General features: G+C 38.9%; 1 protein-coding gene across 2 annotated transcripts in view; it reads right to left on the bottom strand.

Moving 5' to 3' along the window:
• Positions 1-22,144, bottom strand: part of LOC122642444 (serine/threonine-protein kinase rio2-like) — a 43,985-nt gene that overhangs the window by 11,835 nt on the left and 10,006 nt on the right. For both annotated transcript variants that reach the window (XM_043835918.1, XM_043835919.1), the window contains exons 10-12: positions 18,837-19,005; positions 10,470-10,589; positions 9,392-9,502 (exon numbers count right to left, since the gene is read on the bottom strand). In XM_043835918.1, coding sequence (XP_043691853.1) covers positions 9,392-9,502; positions 10,470-10,589; positions 18,837-19,005 — 400 coding nt within the window. The remainder of the gene's footprint in view (positions 1-9,391; positions 9,503-10,469; positions 10,590-18,836; positions 19,006-22,144) is intronic.

Genomic DNA, 22,144 nt, shown 5'->3' on the forward strand with positions numbered 1-22,144 from the left:
TTCCTGCTTCACCGAATTCTGTTTGGGGATGGTCAAAGCTGCTGGTCACATGTTGATTCCCCCTCATCACTACAAAATTCGAGGACGAATTTTTTCAAGTTGGGGAGAGTTGATGCAGAATGATCACCAAATAGGGCTTATTTCTTTAGAAATAGGCCTAGGGTTGGGTTATATACATGTTGGGCCTTTGTTCCCAAGGGTTTTTTATGTATTAGGCCACTTTAATGAGCCTAAACTAGGGGCATATAGGTTGCATACGGGATTAGCCCAATACTTAGTTTATTTTCCTATTTTTAGATTGAACCGGTTTAGAATTGGTTGCATCCAATTGGTTCAATTGGTCTAATTTAAGTGAAGTGATCCTATTGGCTAAGAGGTTCTTATATCCTATTGGCTAGTAGGGAATCTTCTTTATTTTAAGTAGTTTAAGTTGTTTTTAAGTCATTAGGACTCTATTTTGAGTCTATTTTAGTTTCCTAATCAGTTTAAGTTATCTAATAGGTTAGGGATTGGGTTAGGCCTTTCCTTTTTAGAGTAGAAGTCTATTTTTGAGTCATTTATATAAGGTTGTAAGGGGACAAAGCCTGGAACACGAATTTGATTAATGAAAAGCTTTTTGTTTGCGCCATAGTCGCGCCCGCTCTTTTGAGTGTTGCTCTGCTGAGTGTGCATCCTTGTGGTTCTATCAAGGTGGAAAGGGGGTGGAATCGGTTGACTCCTTACGCCGTGACGGTGGGAGGATCTTCTTCAATTCGAAGGTGGTTCTATCCTTCACATCTGTTCTTGCCAGTGGAATCTCCAGTAAGTTTGACACCCAATTTCTTCTTCTAACCCTCTAATCCTTTCCCCAATTGATCCCCTTTATTTTTGTTTGAATCCCATAAACCCCAACTCCATTAAACCCTAGATCTTGCTGTCCAGTTTTACAGAATTTTCAAAACACTTAAAACTCTATAATACCTACATTATTAGAGTCCTATAAACCTGCCTAGCCATACCCCTAAGCCCCCTTTCCATTATCCTAACCTAAGCCCTAGATTTGACCTAAAAGCGCATCTGTCCTCATCAAACTGCAGAACCAACAGCCCCTTTGTTTCTTGTTATTGGTCTGGTTTAATTGGCTTCTAGTAGGGCTTTACCCTATCTAGAACTACATTATTTTGGTATCAAAGCTATGGCGGAGGGAAGCTCCAACCAAGCCTCGAAAGACCCACCTCCCTTCGTTTTCAAGACCCGAGTTCGTCTACCCAATGGGAGCACAGCCATATTAGTTGTTGATGAGAGACGACGTAACAACATTATTTCACAATCTGTGGTGGATATGTTGTCCCAGTCAGGAGAGATTTGCATCATGCCTACAGGTCAAGTCTTTGTTGAATTTGAGTGTTCCTCATACTCTGACGGTGCTTGGTGTAAGCCGGTACCATCTCCAAGGAGCGTTATTGGAGTAGGTTGTAATTGGTTGGACGAGCGACAAGGTTGGATTGAACCTGAAAACAACTCGTGTGTCCTACCTGATCGACACCGTCTATACCGTTTGTTTACTCTAAAAGGGTTACAACCAAAGGTGACCACATCAACTGTACAGCCACAGGGACTGCCGAACATGTCAACTCAAATGCAAGTGGCATCGACTGTGTTTGAAGTTTCACCAACGGCTGATGCGCTAACAGAAGATTCTAGTAAAGCAGTCAATGTTGAAGAAAACAAAGTAGACAAAGCTGAAACAGCAGAAGATGAAGAGGTGGTTGATAGCACTCCACGGGAAATCGTTGGCATTCAAGATGTTGTTCTTGAAGAGGTACAGCTTGTGCCTCAAGTTTTACATGAGAAGGTTATCAACGTTGAAGACTCTATGAACCCGACATACATAGTTGATATTGATTCAAAGGTCGAACACATAGAGTTTGTTATGCCACCATGGGTCTTTGAAGAGAAAGCTCCACGCTTTGAAGATTTTATCCCCAATGTTCCTGCTTCACCGGAATTCTGTTTGGGGATGGTCAAAGCTGCTGGTCACATGTTGATTCCCCCTCATCACTACAAAATTCGAGGACGAATTTTTTCAAGTTGGGGAGAGTTGATGCAGAATGATCACCAAATAGGGCTTATTTCTTTAGAAATAGGCCTAGGGTTGGGTTATATACATGTTGGGCCTTTGTTCCCAAGGGTTTTTTATGTATTAGGCCACTTTAATGAGCCTAAACTAGGGGCATATAGGTTGCATACGGGATTAGCCCAATACTTAGTTTATTTTCCTATTTTTAGATTGAACCGGTTTAGAATTGGTTGCATCCAATTGGTTCAATTGGTCTAATTTAAGTGAAGTGATCCTATTGGCTAAGAGGTTCTTATATCCTATTGGCTAGTAGGGAATCTTCTTTATTTTAAGTAGTTTAAGTTGTTTTTAAGTCATTAGGACTCTATTTTGAGTCTATTTTAGTTTCCTAATCAGTTTAAGTTATCTAATAGGTTAGGGATTGGGTTAGGCCTTTCCTTTTTAGAGTAGAAGTCTATTTTTGAGTCATTTATATAAGGTTGTAAGGGGGCAAAGCCTGGAACACGAATTTGATTAATGAAAAGCTTTTTGTTTGCTGCCATAGCTGCTGCCCTGCTCTTTTGAGTGTTGCTCTGTTGAGTGTGCATCCTTGTGGTTCTATCAAGGTGGAAAGGGACTGGTGGAATCCGGTTGACTCCTTACGCCGTGACGGCTGGGAGGATCTTCTTCAATTCGAAGGTGGTTCTATCCTTCACATCTGTTCAAGCTGCTGCCAGTGGAATCTCCAGTAAGTTTGACACCCAATTTCTTCTTCTAACCCTCTAATCCTTTCCCCCAATTGATCCCCTTTATTTTTTGTTTGAATCCCATAAACCCTAACTCCATTAAACCCTAGATCTTGCTGTCCAGTTTTACAGAATTTTCAAAACACTTAAAACTCTATAATACCTACATTATTAGAGTCCTATAAACCTGCCTAGCCATACCCCCTAAGCCCCCTTTCCATTATCCTAACCTAAGCCCTAGATTTGACCTAAAACTGCAATTCTGTCCTACTGAAACTGCAGAACCAGCAGCCCCTTTGTTTCTTGTTATTGGTCCTGGTTTAATTGGCTTCTAGTAGGGCTTTACCCTATCTAGAACTACATTACCTCCCAGCCGTCACGGCGTAAGGAGTCGTAGGAGATCCACCTACCCTTCCCACCTTGATAGAACCACAAGGACGTACACTCTCAAGGAGCAGCAGCAGCAACACGGAGTTAAATACACATACCCCCCTAAAATGAACCCAATATTCCGCATGCACCCCTAAGGTTCTGACAATTCCACACGCACCCCTTGAAAATTCCATGCACACCCCCTACTTTTCAACTTAAAGCCATTTAAGTCCACGCCGTTAATATCAGGCGTTAAATGCTAACGGATTTGAAATTGAAAAATGTAATGTACAATTATACCCTCACTAGGGCATAATTACCACAATGCCCTTATGAGTAACACATTCTCTTCCATTTTGCACAAGGGAAGAATGAGGGAAGACCAAAATGCCCTCATCTTCCCCAAATCATCTTCTCCCACGACCACTCACCCACCTCCGTCTTCAGCAACCAGTACTTCTTGCCACCATCCATTACCCTTCTTTCTGTCTCCCTCTCCTTCTCGCTCTCGGATGATCCCATCAGAATTTCCAAGCGCTTTCTTCAGATAGATTTACTCTCTTGTAGAAGATTCTAAAAGAGACTTTTCCCAAAATTAAAATCACGTTCCACTCATTCAAGATCCAGGAAAAATGAAGAACGATAGTTCTCAAAAACAGAGCTGTCGGGACAGGTCGAAGAAGAAGAAGAAGCTTCAACAACTTTCGTTCTTAATATTTAATCAGGAGAAGAAAAAATCCGAAAGAAGATTCACAAACTAAGAAAATTCGTTAAAATCTAGATCAGTTCCATTTGCAATCACAATCAAACAGAAAAACCCAATCAGTTCCATTTGCAATCACAATCAAACTGAAAACCCCAAAATTTCAGAACTAGTGTATTAAAAACCCACCTAGCATGAGAAGAAAAACTTGGTCGTTGCTGCTGCTCCTCTGTTATTTGTTTTCTTAGGTGTCTTAACAAGGGGGTGAATGAGAGGAGGAAGATGATGATGATGGACGGAGACAATGAGATACTGAAGAAATTGGATGATAGCACCCGCAATGCCCAGCATCTCCAGCTCCAGACTCTTCAATCCATCCTTCAACACAACGCCCACTTTGGTTACCTTCAACCCCATCTCCAACATCTCCAAACCTCCCAACGCCATGATCATAAACCCAATCAGTTCCTTTTCCTCCTTTTTCAAATTCAATTTACGATTTAGGGCTCTTTTTTAGTCCCTGAATTCAACCTGCTCTTGATCTTCACAGCTCCGGAACGAGTTCTATGAAACCAAAATTGATCCCTTACTTCGATTCACCACACTCTAAAGCTGCATCGTTTTTAGCTCACCAGGGAAGTGCTGCTATCCTTCGAAGGTAACCAATCTGCTCCTTCCTTCCCTCCCTCCTCCCTTCTCCATTTACTTAGTCTTTGAGTTCTAATAAATGAGTCGATGTTAGATGCAGATATTTCTAGGGTTTTCTTATGTTCCTGTGTGTTGAACAATGTGTTCAGACTATTTTCTTTAATATTGTGAAAAAATAAAAATGAAAGAGGTGGTGGTCGCCGGAGCAAGAGGTGGGGTTAGTTTCTTAAGAACACATGGGGCAGGGTAAAAAGGTCTTTTCAAATTACAAGGGTTGTTAGAAGAAAGGGTAGTTTGGTCAATAAAAAAATAATTTAACGTCTAACGCCTGATATTAACGGCGTGGACTTAAATGGCTTTAAGTAGAAAAGTAGGGGTGTACGTGGAATTTTCAAGGAGGGCGTGTGGAATTGTCAGAATCTTAGGGGTGCATGTGGAATATTGGGTCCATTTTAGGGGGGCATGTGTATTTAACCCTTTTTTAATTCTAAAACTTGTGGAGGCGCCTCTCACGATTAATATTTATAATAAAAGGCCATAGGCCAAATCCTAATACAATTTAAACTCTTCCCTCACTTATATCGTGGAGAGGGGAACCTAATTCAAACAACTTAAAATTTTTAAAAGTTAAAAGACCTACTTACCCCTAATAACTTAAAACAAAAGACAATTAAAGGGGAAAATATAGGGGCACCCCCTCAACTATGCCCCCTTTTCATGTACACCCCCTCATCTTCAAAACCTTTCAAACACACCCCCTCATCTATTGAAACCATGTAAATTAGTCCATCAAATTAACTGCCGTTTAGTTTTAAACGTCAATACTCGCCCAACTATTTTTTTAGGACCAGATTACCCAAATTTGCCCAAATTATAAGTTTGAAGACGAAAATACCCTTTTAGGGGTAGATACAACTCATGCCATTCTCTCTCTCCAACCACTTCACATCTCACACCCTTCTCCGGCGAGCCAAACCGGCATTATGAAGAACGTCTGACCCAGCATGACATCGTACTTCAGAAGATGGGAAAACAGGTGGTGAGTAGTGGTCGTCTACCCATAGCAGAGGAGTAGAAGAAAGGCTTTCGGACACTAGCGAGCAGCAGCAAAAGGCGAAACTATCACACATGGGAACTCCACTTCCGTTGTATTGTGAAAATGTTTGCTGCCCACGTAGCAACTCCACCTGCTACAACCTCTAACAGCCTTGCGACTTCTGCAAGTCCTACTGCTAACACCCTTGTAACATCCCTGTTAGCGACAGTACCAGCAAGAACACCAAGCGCTCTTGCACCTCTTCCACTTCCTCTTCTTCCTCTTCATTAGTAAGCTAGGTTAGTAGATGTTTGGTGGGTTTCCACTTAAATGAAATGCCAGGACAACCCAACACAGCAGAAATGGGTGCCTTCCTGCAATGGAGAGGGGGACCCTAAGGAAGACCAAAATCACGAGCCACATCCGAATATATGGAAGCTCTGCCTAGAATCTGTTCCTTCGAAAGAAACATCCACTTGCGCCTCCCGTGTTCTACTAATGTGGGTAAAGTTGTTGACAGAGCCAGCGATGTTAATTGGGGGAGCTTGGCCGAATATTGAAAATTCATTTCCTGAAAACCCCATGTTTGGGTGTACGCACGAATTAACATGAGCTTGTACATATTAGTTTCAGAGCGTGAGGCATCCAATGCTTTAGATTTTTTACCCCAAAAAAAAAATGCTTTAGATTTTGAGAAGGAACAAAAATTACACTTGATTCTCAAATGGTTGTGCAAAAACAAATGAGTTTTTTGCGTAGATATCTACAATGGATTAATTGATCTTTTTGGTGGGCTCTGCAATTGCAGCTATAAGAACATGGCCGTTGTTACTGCTGAAATATCTAATGGGAGAAGGAAAAGTTGTTGTGATTAGTAGGATAAACATGGTGAACGCAATGTGACTATTCATTATAGCTTGTTAAAAGAATAAGAAACACTTATTCTTCCAGAATTCAAATTCATAGATGGTCTGAGATTTTTTGAGTTCAATCAGAGGATAAGCAACAGCAATTTCTCCAGATAGAAAAGCAACTTCGGTGAGCTCTCTGATTCATGTTGAAATCACTAGAAGGGTGGGAGGACTTAGGGTAGTTTGGTCCTTTTTTTAATGTATATAGGTATGGATGGTATTTTAGAAAATTTATATTTTCTGTTAGTTAGGTAACGGTGAGTTGAGGGGGTGTACATGAAAAGGGGCCATAGTTGAGGGGGTGTCCCTATATTTTCCCCGTAATTAAATCACTTAAATTGAACCATGGTTTGAACCGTTCAATTTTTATTTTTTTTTTGGGTGAATAAGAAATTCATTACCAAGGAGGAAAAAAGAACCTACTAAATGTAAACCTAAGCTCTGGCTCCAAACTAAACCCTAATTTCAGGGCTGCTTCTTCTTCTTCCTTCGGGTGTGGGAACTTGGTGCTGCATCAATTTGGCTTCATAGTAGAAGACCTCTTCCCTTTGCTAGGGAATATCTTTGGATGGTGAAAGCTTTCTCAGGTGGCACAATCTGCGATACTGCTAGTAAGCTAGTGTTTGAGGTTGCTATATCTCACATTTGGATGGAGTGGAACCTTCGAAGATGGACCTCCAATTCTTGTTCTATTGACATGATTTGGAATGCCATCTTTTTTATGTTAGCTCCTAACTCCATACGCTCCCTTGTAGATCACTTCTTTTTACCCCAAGTAACAGGCTTATTATTGTATCCTGGGGTTTAGCTGATTCTCTTCTTTGGTCTCAAGGCCCGCCTTCTTAGGGCTTGACTTGAGGCTTGTATTGTCCCCCCCCCCCCCCTTTTGGGGTTTTGGTAATGATCTTCACTCATCCCCCAAAAAAAATGCTCTCTGAAATTCTAAGATTGATTTCTAGTTTTTCAAATCTAAAAATACAGAACTAAATTCATACTTTCTTTCTGATTTTTTCCTCCAACTAACACATTGCGCTTTTTCAGCTATATTAAAATATTATTTTCTGGCCCGGAAATCATCAATAGATTCAGGCGATTCTGTTGGTGAAATATCAACCTTGTTTCATACTGCTTTGAGAAGTTACAATTCTGATTTACCGTCCTTGCTCACAGCCCCATCTCTTCTTTTTATTTCTGAGATCTCTGAAAAATTGACCCATAGATACAGAGCTCAAGAAGTGTAAATACCTTCTGAATTTTGTCATATTTTCTGAAATTTTCCTTCAAATTTCAACTCAGATCCTGGTTACTGTGGTCCCTACTACAATGATCTTCTATATTTTATTCTAAACCGTGGATCCCACCCCCACCCCTCCTTCAAGGATGGCCAAACAGGGAATGAATATTCAAAAGAAAAATTGTATTATTTTCACCAACAGGTTATGGAATGAAATAGTTATAACTATGATTTATAACAAAACTCTTTAAAACTACTATAGTGCCAACATGATTATTTAGATGAAAGTAGGCATTACACTCAATAGCCACAAAGGACCCAAGCATGGGATGTAGGTGAACTTTGAACCAAAGCAGGGAGCATCTTGAGTGGAAGTGACAAGGCTCTCAATGATGCAGATTCATCACCAAATAGGGCTTGTTTCATTGGGAATAAGTCTAGGGTTGAGTTACATGCATGTTGAACCTTTGATCCCATGGATTTCTAATGTAATAGGCCACTTTTATGGGCCTAAAATATGGGTATATAGGTTGCATACGGGATTAACCCAATACTTAGTTTATTTTTATATTTTTTAATTGAACCAGTTTAAATTGGTTGCATCCAATTGATTCAATTTAAGTGATCATATGACTTAGTTAAGTGGTCATGTGATGTAAGTTGGGCTTGATTAGAACTCTATAAGTCCAGCCATGTTTTGAGTCTATTTCCTTTAGTATTCTAGTTTCCTAGTCAGTTTAAGTTTACCTAATAGGTTAGGGATAGGGTTAGGCCATTCCTTTTTTAGTGTCTAAGTCTATTTTTGAGTCTTCTATATAAGTTTGTAAGGGAGGCCAGCATTGGATACGAATTTTGATTAATAAAAACTCAGTTTTATGCTTGCTGCCTTTGTTGCTGCCTTTGCTCCATCATGAGTGTGCCTTGTGAGTAATATCAAGGTGAAGGGATTGGTGGATCTCCAATCGACTTCTTGCATCGTGAAGATTGGGAGGGCTGCTACTTATCTCCTTGCATCTTGTAGATCGGGAGACCCCATTGTTCATCTTCAAAGCTGCTGCCATTGAAGATCTCTTCAAATCCAGTGAGTTTGAATCTGAACTTTGTTTAAAACTTCTTCTTCTCACTCCTACCCTAACTAGGATTCCTCCATAACTTCAAATCTGTCCATTAGTTTCAAACCAAACTTTCAGCATACATCCCTTACATCATTATTCACACTCAATCCAAGTTTCATCAAACCCCCACCACCCTAAACCCTAGAATCCCCTACTCCTACCTCCATTAGGAACCGTCTCCAATAACCTTATCTTGCTGTCCAACTCATCTAACCTACTTCCATTCACTCAAACATCATAAAACCTATACCATTGGACTTCCCTACATCTGTCTATCATTACCATATAAGACAACCCTAACCTAAACCTAACCTAACCCTAATTTTGACCTAAAATTCAATTCTGCCCAAAATTGCAGAATTTCAAAACTCATCCAAACCCTAACCTTTTTATACCATAATAGCCCTCTAGACCTGCCCATCAATACTCTATAAACCCCTTTCCCGATATCCAACCCTAATCCTAGGAATTGACCTAAATCCTAGTGCTGTCCATTCGAACCAGCAGCCCCTTTTGCTATTTGATCATGTTGTTTGGCTCCTAGTAGGTCTCCTACCTATCTAAGACTACATTACTCAATGTGCATACCTTCTCATCTGCTTCTGAAGTTTCAGGTCCATTGCACTCGACTACTTCAGAGGAATGCCGATTCTCCTCCATGTTATCCTCTTTGTTACCACCCATCATGGACAGCTCTTCCTGAAAGGGTCACATAAAAGTAAATACAGTACTTTTGGCATATCAAAACAAGAAGAAAGCAAAGGGCAAATTAGCTGTGCATAGAATCAGACAAATGCTTTCAAAATGTGAAGAAATAGTGGCAGAAATGAAATATATATATATATAGAGAGAGAGAGAGAGGAAAGAGAGATTTAGGATGGGGAAAGGAAGTGAGGAGAGTACTTAGGATTAAGATGTAAAGAGAAAGTCCGATGATAAATAACCATCTATAGACAACACTTGAGGGTCTAAGACCTTTAAGTTAAAAGACTCGGAGTTCACACTACTAAACCTGCCAGCATCCGAGTTTTAGAAGCATGGTCCTAAAACAGGTTCATTCTTAAATAGCAAATTCACAGCCACATGATGGAATACAACCAACGGTGATAATGTTGGTGGCGGAGGCTCACTAATGAACAAGCATTCAAGACCGATGACTGAACGGCTAAAAATATGATAGGGTGCATGGTGCAGCTCTCAAAGAGACAGGTAAGGCTAAAAGGGCATGGATTGAAGCGGCTAGGAAAAACTTATTTATTTTTAGTTGAGCAGAAAATCTGGTCCTAGATGGAGACATACAAGGAAATGAGAGAACAGGATTCATGTATGAGATAAGGCATTAGTGAATAACCATGTTGGTGGCTGGAAAATGTACAGAACAGGAGTTTATTCAAATCGCAGCTTAATTTGTTAAATTTGTAATATTAACATGACAAGCTCTTCTACACCCATCCATTGAATTAAGAGAAGATGCATTCACCGAGTCTTTATCCGGGTCCTTGGGTTGTCTTTCTGATATTCAAAGCCAATGTGTAGGTCATACCACTAAAATTAATGGAGCTTGGGGGGGGGCAATAGGTAAAAACAGCTGTACGAAACCAACCTGACCTACTTATCGAAGAGAAGGGGGAGGAATTAAAAGAGAGAGAGGAAGAAAAATACTAACCAGATCTACTAGATGCAACGATTCCAAATTGCTACTGTTAGCTCCACAATCATCTGGAAAACTTCCCCCATCTGAATTTTCAGTGCCATCAGAATCCTTCTCACTCACACATTCTGTGAACTGCAAAACTTAGCGATATTAGAAAACATCAGGATAGCAATGTTAATGGAATTATCTGATACATTCTAGTAAACAGAAGAGGAAATGCACCAGATTCAAACTATTTTTATAATAAAAGGTTGAAATGGAACATATTGGAAAAATGATGAGCAAGGTGTCTATCATTAAAAAAAGGAGATTATCCTGAGGATATACAAAAAGATATACATTCAAAAGGTTTCATCAACTACCCAAAGCAATGGACCATCAGTTGGTACCATTCTCAGCCCATGCCAAATTTTTGTGTTCCTTTGTTACTAGCACAAAAACCAAAATTCTGATGATCTTCAAAACTAGCTGATGTAGATCACAAGTCCATATGTACCCGCAGGAACAAGCCCCAAAACCAGCCCAGCAAGATTGTGGGATGCGACTGATGTGAGAGGCAGCCTGGTCTGATGATGTGGCAAGTTTTTGTTGGTTCGATGGCGCATCACCTAAGGCAGCCCCAGCCCCAGCCCAAAAAGAAGCATGAAGAAGATAAGAGACCAAGACAGAAATTTTTTTAAAAAGTTACTGTTCACATGTACAGTGATTTGGGGGCTGATATGGACGGCTGGTGTGAAGATTAGCTGCTGGATGTTGGTGGAATATTCTATTTGAAGTTGCCATTAACTTAGTTTCTATTTTAGTAATAGTTTCTTGGTTATTTAGTCTAGGTATCTAGCAGTTTCTAATTTTGTTTCTTTCTTTTTAGTAGTTACTACATTTACTAGTTTCTAATTTTGTTCCTTGCATGTTGGCTGAACTTTAAAGCCAAGTTTCTCTTTCCGTAGGTTTCTAATTTTAGAAGTTACTATTTCTTAAGTTTCTAATTTTGTAAGCTGACCTATTCCATTAAAAAGGCAGCCCCTCTTGTAATAGAAACAGATTTTGGAGAATAGAATTTTCAGGCCATGTTGCCATCATTTATAGGAGAATATCCTTGTTTCAACAGATGGGATAGTTGTGGGTGAGAGACCCTGGCTGAGAAAGCCATCCCCTACCCCCTTCTTCTTCTATCTTCTCTGTATCTCTTCTTCTTCTTATCCTTTTCTATGTTCTTCTTTCATATGTGAACAGAAAAAAATAAAAATAAAAATAAAAGTTTCAGTTATTCAATTTGTTCATCCTTATTGTGTTGGTCCTGGCTGCAATCGATCTCCCACTGGTTTCCCTAGTTCGAGGTCAACTTTTGCATTACCAGCATGTCCCTTGGAGTTAAAGAGTTATCAAAAAAATCCCTGGAGTTCTTTTTCTCCAAATGATCCAATACACTACAGCTGGGAATAGATTCTATAGCCCTTCTCATGTTCTGCTAAGACCACACTTCTACAGCATAAGGTCGGATTAGGAAGATCATTTGGGGCTCACCAACCACTGATGAAATACACAAACTACAGCTCCGGCAAGCCACAGCTCTCCATAATTTATTAATTGAATCAGCAAAGGAACTACTGATTCATAAGATACTGACCAAATTTGTCCTATGACCACACTTCTGCCTTGGAGATACTCAAAAAAGCTCAAGCAAAAGGCCCATTATTGGAGCAAGAAAAAACCTACATAATGAAGTGAAAGTACAACATCCAAGATAAAATGATCTGCAACCCATATGCCACAGAATGTATTTCTCACCAATGTGGATCGTAGGTAAATAACCATTCATAAGCTCAAGGAGAGACTTCTTTCACTTGGAACCTAACCATCTAAGCCCAAAATGGACTGCCTGTGAAGTCTAGAGTAAACACAATTACAGCTTCTGTTCATGATAAACATTTATCATGTAGCTCCCTGAGTAATTACCATCATTGCTTCCATTAGAAACAATTGTAGCACAAGGGCTATCTACATGGTGATAGATAAAGAGGATTTATGGTTGCAGATCTCATCTTTATGTAACCAGAGGGAGAAAGAGAAGACTGGTGCAAGTGAGCATCAAGCGGAGAGTTTGGCATACATGGAAGTACTAATCTATGAACCATAGAGGGTTCAAATTGATCAATTTTTACGGAAAATGACTCAGGAGCATTAATCCAAAACCCTGAGTTGTGCTCCATTATTTTGGGAGCCAAGTCCTGCCATGAGTTCAATTACTATCATGGTTCAAGTAATCAGGCGCGGATTGGCCGAATTGGCCAATTCTTTGGCTTTTTCTAGGGTTCAAGTCATTCAGGCAGATTCCGACTGGATCAGAATCGGAATCAGCGGAGGCCAATCCTGTTGCCAATTCTGCTTACTTGAACCATGAATCCATGATTGCAATGGATCTGCCTCTACATGAAGGAACAATACACCTGGTGACAGCTTTGGTCAGTAAGGTTTGCAGAATATACATTCAAGACCAATGAGTGAACCTATCAGAAAGAATTTTGAGGTGTCAACAAAGACTCACAAGAACAACCCCCCCTTACAAAAAAAGATCAATGTACTTGCCGAAAAACCAAGGGAAAATTTTAAGAAGAACAATAAAAATATGAAAGGACAATTTAAATAAATTGGGTAAATAGCACCAAATGTCCCTCATGTTAGGGGTAATTGTAGTCAGGTTCCTTCACGATTTAAATACTATTCTTGTAGTCACAAAGAGAAATGGAATTACGAAGATGTAACATGGTAACAGTAATTCACAAAAACACCTCTCACAGTTTATCAGTACCCATACGTATCTTTATTTTAGAAAATAGTATGTCTTGATTCTTGATTGGTCTCATATTGTATCGTTCGATACGATATGATACGTACCAATACTTACAATAGCACATTAAAGGGTTTTGTGAGAATATCGATACAGCTTGATATAGACCGATACAGCTCGATACAGACCGATACAGTCGATACCAACTGATACACGTCGATATGGCCATTAAAGGCCCATGTGACTATCAGACTATAATTTTGTTTTTGAGATCAGTGATTGAAGGAGATTTCACAGAAAAGGTAGGTTTCAGAAAAACTTGATCTTTTGTTTAAGTCATGGTTTTTAATCCTATTTTTTATTATACATCAATAGATTTAGGTAAAACTAAGTTAATTGATGCATCAAACTTGATCATTTGCAAGGATTTGTACTCAAATGATGAAAGTTTATTCTCTCATTATACATTGTTCTCTACGTTAGTGTTTATGCATGATACATGTTATATATTGCTTATTTATATTGTTTTTTGATCCAAAAGTGTATTTCCATGTGTATCTTGACATTTCCACATTTCCATGCGTATTATCTCCGACACGATACATTTCTTAAAATCACCCTTCTGATATGATAGTCGATATAATGTAGTCCTAGAATAGGAATTAATCCCACTAGGAACCAAGTAGAACCAAGCTTAGGGTAAGCCTGCTGTTTAGGGCTGATTAGGGGCTGTTTTAGGGCAAAATTAGGGTTTAGGATGGGAATTTGGGAATGGGGTTTATAGGGTTTTAATCTGCAGGTTTAGAGGGTCATTATGATATAAAAATATCTGGATTTGGTTAGGTTTCAAAATTCTGCAGATTTAGGGTTAGGGTTTCGGGTTTTGTAATGAGGAAAAACAACTAAAATTATGGTTTAAAGTAGGATTTAGGGGCAGGGGTTAAGGTCGACTGTTAGAGGGGCTAGGGGGAAGATTCGGTTGCAATATGGAAGGTTTCTGATGGCTGAATGTGTCCCAGCAGAAAATTAGGGTTTTTAGGGTCAATGGAGAAGAGGGATCTTAGGGTTTTGATGGACAGAATGGGCAGCAGCTAGGGTCGAGTGGAGATGGTGATGAGGGGAAGTTATGGTCCAAATCTGATCAGATTCCAATGGAGGAGCAGATCTGAATCAGAGTTTAGAGTCTTCTAGGGTTTATGAAAATAGGACAGAAGAGAAAAGGAATTGATTGGGGAAGGGAAGAAAGGATAAACAGAAAATAATAAATTCAAACTCACTCTCGAATCCTCTAACAGCAGTTTGAATGGTTGAAGGACGAAGCCACCTTCGAAGAAAGAAGATCCTCCCAGCCGTCACGGCGTAAGGAGTCAACCGGATTCCACCAGTCCCTTTCCACCTTGATAGAACCACAAGGATGCACACTCAACAAAGCAACACTCAACAGAGCAGGGCAGCAACTATGGCAGCAAACAAAAAGCTTTTCATTAATTAAATTCGTGTTCAAGGCTTTGCCCCCTTACAACCTTATATAAAAGACTCAAAAATAGACTTTTACTCTAAAAAGGAAGGCCCTAACCCAATTCCTAACCTATTAGGTAACTTAAACTGATTAGGAAACTAAAATAGACTCAAAATAGAGTCCTAATGACTTAAAAACAACTTAAACTACTTAAAATAAAGAAGATTCCCTACTAGCCAAGAGGATATAAGAACCTCTTAGCCAATAGGATCACTTCACTTAAATTAGACCAATTGAACCAATTGGATGCAACCAATTTAAACCGGTTCAATTAAAAACATAAAAATAGACTAAATATTGGGCTAATCCCGTATGCAACCAATGTACCCCTCTTTTAGGCCCATAAAAGTGGTCTATTACATAGAAAACCCATGGGATCAAAGGCCCAACATACATATAACCCAACCCTAGACTTATTTCTAAAGAAATAAGCCCATTTCGGTGACGAATCTACATCACGATACCAATACTTTAAACCTTGGTTCTAGTTTAATGGATTTTTTTCTTCTTGAGATTTACATTTTTTATTTTTACCTCACTGTCCCTGGAATGGTTGGGAAACCATCCAGGACAATGGTTGGACACCATTCAGGGCAATGTAACATCAATCAGTTGACAACTTGACATAAAGAAAGCTGACTAACCAACTTTCCCCTCTTACCTATTTGAGGCAAGCTTTATATATATCTTTGTTGGTGAGTTGACATGAATTTTTTTAGCTGACTAACCAACTTTCTGTTTTAAGATTGCCCTAACAAATGAAACCAACTAATAAATGCTCTCAATGAAAAAATCAAAACGACCCTCAACCCAAGTGGTTTTCACACCCATCCAAAAGACCGATGCTAACTTTCTGTATGTTTTGTTCTATATCAAGAAAGCTTTACCATTTTAACGTAATATTGTGTTTAGTTCAAAATCATGGAAAAATTGAAAAAAAGACACATCTCTTGGAAAAAACCAAAAGAAAATCCCCAAGGCTCAACTTTTCTCCTACTCAGCAACCTCTTAATTTCAAAAATGGCAAAACCTAACATCTCAATGGAAACCTTTTCTATACCTCTTCTTATTGACAGAGCATCTGATGCAAGTCTGCGTAGTCCTCCAAAAATAATTTATAAACTATAGGCCACCTTTTATTGTCCATAAGAATTATGTGTTTAAAGATGTCTTGTAATTTTCCCTAATTCAAATGCGTAGGATTGAATAAGAGGACATGGATCCAGACGGAGTGGAAGGGAGAACCAGCTCATTTCACATAGCTTTTCCAAAGAGTTCGCATGAAGTTTTATGAAGTACACATGGTCTAATGTAATTCTAGATTGGTAGGAGACCAACTAGAACCAATAACCAGGATCTGTTCTTGAATGGGTAATTCGGCTGGGTCAAATATGTGAAAATTGTAAAATTAGGGTTAGTGTTTGATGGGACCTAGGGTTAGATGTTAGGGTTAAGTTAGGAGATCGTGGATAATATGGGAGAGAAGAGATGCTGAAAGTTATAGGATTGAAGGGTAAAATGGTAATTTCAGACAATCGGCTAGGTGGATGGTAATGCAATTTGAATCAGGTCTATCTTAGGGTTTGAGGAAGATTCGATCAAAATTTCAGCAGGTTCTAATGGTTAGATTTGGCAGGGCAGAATTCTCACGAAAATCACCTTGTAGGTGACCTTCTAGAAGGGAAAAAGAATAATTGCAGAATTTCAATTTCAGAGTTACTTGTTCAAAAATATCTTGAACCTTGCAGAGAAATTCCAGCAACTAAATATGTTTCTTCAAGAGATCGGCTATGGCAGAATTGAAACCTGAATGGAGTTTGATTGGAGACCATTGGAGGGGGGTTAGGGAAGGGTATGGCTATCTCAGCTCACCCTGGGCATCTCCCCCAACCTGTCTCAGGATTTTTAACAAAGGCTAAAGCCAATATTTCATTAATCAAATTCGTGTATCATGCTGGCCTCCCTTTCAAACTTATATAGAAGACTCAAAAATAGACTTAGACACTAAAATGGAAAGGCCGAACCGTATCCTTAACTAATAAGGTAACCTAAATTGACTAAGAAAGTGAAATAATAAAGAAAACAAACTCAAAATAGGACTCTAACTAAACTAAGAAAGTAAATCCCGTTTTCCTATTTTCTACCCGTATTTTAAGCCCATTAAATTGGCCAACTACACAATAAACCCATGGTATCAAAAGCCCAACACATATATAACCCAACCCAAAGCTTATTTCCAATAAAATAAGCCCTAAATGACTTATCTACATCATGGTGGCAATTAAATGAACATTTATCATCGAGTATGACAGTGGGGGCAGTGAGGGAATGTTTCGACATGTACTATTGTCTATATATTTACATATCTGAGCATGATTTTAGACTTTAGAGAGAGTGTTGATTTATTAGTATTTCAATTCAGATTATTGCTAATCTGAACTCCCAGCTCCCCCCATAATCAGGAGGTCCCGAATAAATAAACTGGTCATCTCATACAACCATTTTGTGCAGAGTCAATGACAAATCAAGTTTAGTTTCATATGTTTCTAGTCAAGCTCCATGTACCGCCATTTGAAAAAAAAGGAAACAAATTTCCATCATATCCCTGTACGGGTAAGGTTCCTCTCCTCAACCCCCTCCCTTTCTTAAAACCCAATGCCAAGGGTTCTGGTCAAACTCGATGTATGTCAGAGCAGCTGGTGAAACCTGATCTGATTATCCCCAAAAGAGAAAAGGGAATGTGAAATAAGTGGGTCAAGATAGGTTGCTTTCTTCTTTTTCTCATGATAAATTAGTGAAGACAGTAAGAGACCACAGACAACAAAACTGAAATAATTTCTTCCTCACCCTGTGGATTTTCAAAAATAATAAATAAATGTAAGGAAAGACCAAATGCATGTTTGGGTAAGTTCCTGATTGGGCTTCCAGGGGCAAAAATGGTGAGACAAATCAGCGGATTTGGATTGGAATAATCACCACCTCCTAGTGATGCATATCAATGGAAGAATCTGCTAATGGTTTTTCTGATCACAGGTTTGAGAGGAGAGAGGAAAGAGACTAGATCACATAAGGGGAAAGAGAAAGAAAGCAACAAATCGTGTGGAGGAGATAGAGAGAAAAGAAGTACAAAACTCCACAAAATAGAGCTAAACCTTAATTTATTTCATAATCAAATCGTGGGGACTGTTCTTGCATATATTTATAAGAATCAATCTAACCTTCTCTAAAAACAAGGAAATAAATAAAGGGAGAGGGTTGGGCATGCCAGCCTGCTTTTCGCAAGCTAGCGGCATGCACCAATGGGGAGGGCAGGATGGGCTGGGCAGGGTGGTCATTTCACAAGGGGTGGAGAGAGATACAGACACATAGCTGGGCAGCCCGGCAGCGTGCCCAGCCTTTTCCCATAAATAAAATATAAGCTAAGGAGACTCCCATGCGTGGGTGGCAATAGGAGTGACTTGATCAGACTAAACAACCTAAATAAAGGACTAGACATATCGATCGGACAACTTGATGTATTAAGATAAAAGAAATAAAGATATTAAACTAATCCAAGACTTAAACTTACCAAACAACATGATTAAATAAGGAATCTAGTAGTAGCCCAGATCTGCTGCAAAAAAAGCTTCCTGAAAATCAGGAAGCCACCAACCGCAATCCTTTAAAAAGTCTTCAACTGGACCCACCAGAAATCCCCATACGCAAGCTATGGTTTGGGTCTCAAACTGGGTCCCACGAGTGCTGATTTTAAGGAAGGGGTGGTCACATGTTACTGTTCATGGGTTCCTGTTCACGTGAACGGCAAACTGGTTCAATAACAAACAGGATCAAACCGCAAAAAGGTTTAGATTTGGACCAAACCAGTCTTGCATTACCTAGCACCACAAGCCAAGAGCAGCAGAGACAGGCTTGCTGGCTTTTTGGTGTCTAGGCAGTAAAGATTCCAAATTGACTGTTTCGGTTGGATCCTACTTTACTTTTGCATATTTGGAAACAGAGCTTCTGGAATCCCAGAAGCAGAAGCCGAACCCAAATGCACCCAAAGAACACTACAGATTATTCACCACGGTACCTTCTCGATATCATCCTGGTCTTTTCTTGTAAACCCACTGGCAGAAAGTTCCTTGTCAAGAGAACCAGCAGATTTTGCAATGGAAGAAAAGCAGGGTCTGCCATTTTCATTCATGTCTGAATCAGACTCATCACATTCATCTGTGATTTCTTCAAAAGAAAGGTTGAACCTGAAGCAATCAGACAACAAATAAATATTATATGAAATAATTAAATTGCATAGAAACATGTACTTGTTACTCCTAACCAACATAAGCAAATACAATATGGATATATATTAGTTATAGCTGCAATATAACATGAAACCAAAAATATGTGGGGAATTTGCAAAGCATAAACACTGATACTAGTCAAAATTTTAAGAAAGCTAACCAAGAAAAAGCAGTTAAACAGTTATTGAATACTAAAAAATACCATTTGAAACAGAATATTGGTTGGAACATAATCAATGGAGAATGGCTTTCAAATCTTGACAAGGAATGGAGGAATATGGATGTAAGCTTTATCTATGATCGCAATATTATTAAGTCCGTGAACTCAAAACAAGTTGAATTCTGTGGTAGTCTATGAATAGCATGGTCCTGAACAATTGGGAGCATAACCAGGGGAAAAATGTCCTGACCTCCATGTCTGAGATTCTTGAGTCCCGTATTCCCTCTTCTTCTTTTATATAGTGAAAACCAAGCTCAGCATCCTCCTGTTCCGGAGTTTTTCCCTTTTAAGGGATTTCTCAATCATAAAAATGTGTCTTAATTCTCTCTTATTAGTTGTTCTTGCATCTTCTTTGTATTCCTTTATATATATTTGAGTTTTTGGGAAGTCTACTGCTATGTGAGTCCGTTCGTTTTGCATGGACAAAAACTATTAGACGTGGAAATTAAGACGTTTCTCGCCTTGTTATGCCCCAAATTATTCAAGACCACGTTATTTATAGACAACAGACTTCAACTTGTTTTGAGTTCACGAACTTAACAATATTACAATCATAAATAAGGCTTACATCCATAATGCAACATGACTTACAAGATTTCATGACAGAAAGACAATCTTTATTTTGACATAAAGTAATGATAGGACTTAAAGTAAAAGCAAACGACAAGACTTGACTCTTCATTACATAAAGCAAATTTGATGAGCATGCCATGAGCTGTACATAATCTTTAATCATTGTTGGTGAAGCTTGTGGACAACGCAAAACCCTTGTGAACCCATGTCATGATAGACTTGTCAGTTGTTTTTATGCAATGATCAAGAACTCTGTGCCGACATTGGTTTCGACCAGCCAGAAATCGGGATTTCCCAGGTTTCGACCATATCGATATGGTCGAAACCTAGTACTTTCTCCAGGCCAACTCGAAACCTTGGTTTTTTTTTGGCGCTGATTCTAGTTGTGCTACCTATTTTTGAAATTTTGAACCCAATCCATGCATTAGTTTCACATAGAGAACACTCAAAATAATACTTGTGGTTTTGACCCAAGTTTGATAGTGTATATTGTTCTTGGACATGGTATCGAATAAGGTTTGTCCAGAAAATAACTCTTTCAATATAAATCAAATTTAAGTAATCTTGGATTTGCAACAAAGCTTTCAAACAAATCCAAGATTGCTTAAATCTGATTTATATTGAAGGAGTTATGTTTTGGTAAAACTTAATTGGGTGTGCGTGAATGCTATTTAAAATCGCTCTAAATGGAAATAAATTTTAAGACATCAAAACAAATGAATATTTTACCACTCTTTTGGTTTTTAGCAATTTTTTATCGTATTAAGATTTATGGAATTTTTATACTTGAGAAAAAACCCAGCATTAAAAAGTTGAAAATTGCACCTACCGCTGAAAATCTATTTTTCGTTCTTGAACTGGGGGTTGACTTTTATCCTTTTAGAATTTGATTAATTAACTATTTTTATTGGATTCAAATCAGGGGTATTTGCTTATTTTTGAATAATATCATAAGTAAATGAAATAACAAATATATTACATTTACTTAAATGATATTTGATGAAATAACAAATATATTTTCTCTCTTCTCTCTCTCTTCTACTTTGCAGGTACTGGTTTCAGATCCTGACTTGTTACATGGTATTGAAGTTTTAACCAGTACCTGTTTTGAGAGCCATTCAAGGTTCTAGTTTGTGGTGTAAAGCCACCTATGCTGTCCATTTCTATTTGTGAAACCCTAGTTGATAAGAGAAGAAGAACTAGAGTTTCGATGAAGATTGAATCACACATGACATCGATTCATCCCGCTGCTGCTACTGCTACCGATTTGCTGCTGTAGTCTGAGGATGAATCAGCTGCAAATTGCTGCTATCGTGGAAAACGAATCTGCTGCTACTGCTGATTCACTCAATCTTGTTCTACTTGCTGATGGTATTTGCTGAGGATGATATACCCTGTGATTGATGCTTTGATCGATCAAAGAAGAAGATGTGTTGCTGATATACATGCTTGATATTCTCTGAAAACCCTAATTGAAGAATCATTAGAGTTTCCTGATCAAAGATATGTCGATGCCCGATGGCATTTGCTGTTGCTGGAAGTTTTCTGGTATATTGCCATAAGATATGTCGATGTCGATTGTTTCTGCCTCTCGGTTTCTCGGTTGCAATCCTATATGGTTCCCGATAGTTCAGCAGTCTCCTGATAGTCAGCAACCTCCCAAGTTGTGCCTCCGAGGCTCCGATAATTTTACTTCGCGCCTCGACAATCTCTCCCAAGTCATACTTCACAATCCCTGGTTTTTTTTTTCCTTTTTCTGAGTAAGTTGAATGGGTTTCTGTAGTTGAGTGACTGTCTAGGTTGAAGACAGTCACGATATCTCTCTTTACGATTTTTTAATTTCCCATAATTGCCCCTCCCTATTCCTATTCCCACATTGTGTGACTGTTCTTATGATTTGTGTTCCCTTTGTGGCATAATACCACATAGTTCCCATTGAATTTATTCCCTATCATAATTGCTATATTTCCTTGGTCCGAATTACCCTTGATCCTCTCTGTTACTACGTCTTGCCCTTATTTTCTTGACCACTTCAAGTTTACCCTTTGGCTTTGGCTTGTGATTATATTTGGATTTCAACTAAAATATGTCCATGACGTGCCCTTTTTAACTTTGAGATACTTACAGTTCTGTCATTTCTTCTCTTTTACCCACCCAAGGGCCTCCTGAATATTATGATTATCAAATTGCCATTCCTTAATTATAATTGAGTTTCTATTGCCATTTGTGGGGCCCATAGCACCCAATTTAGGGTCTTAGACTTCTAGCTCACGTCAATTAGGGACTGCAATTTTTTGAAGATTA

The sequence above is a fragment of the Telopea speciosissima genome, chromosome 10 (genome assembly GCF_018873765.1).
Source record: "Telopea speciosissima isolate NSW1024214 ecotype Mountain lineage chromosome 10, Tspe_v1, whole genome shotgun sequence".
Classification (NCBI taxonomy): Eukaryota; Viridiplantae; Streptophyta; class Magnoliopsida; order Proteales; family Proteaceae; genus Telopea; species Telopea speciosissima.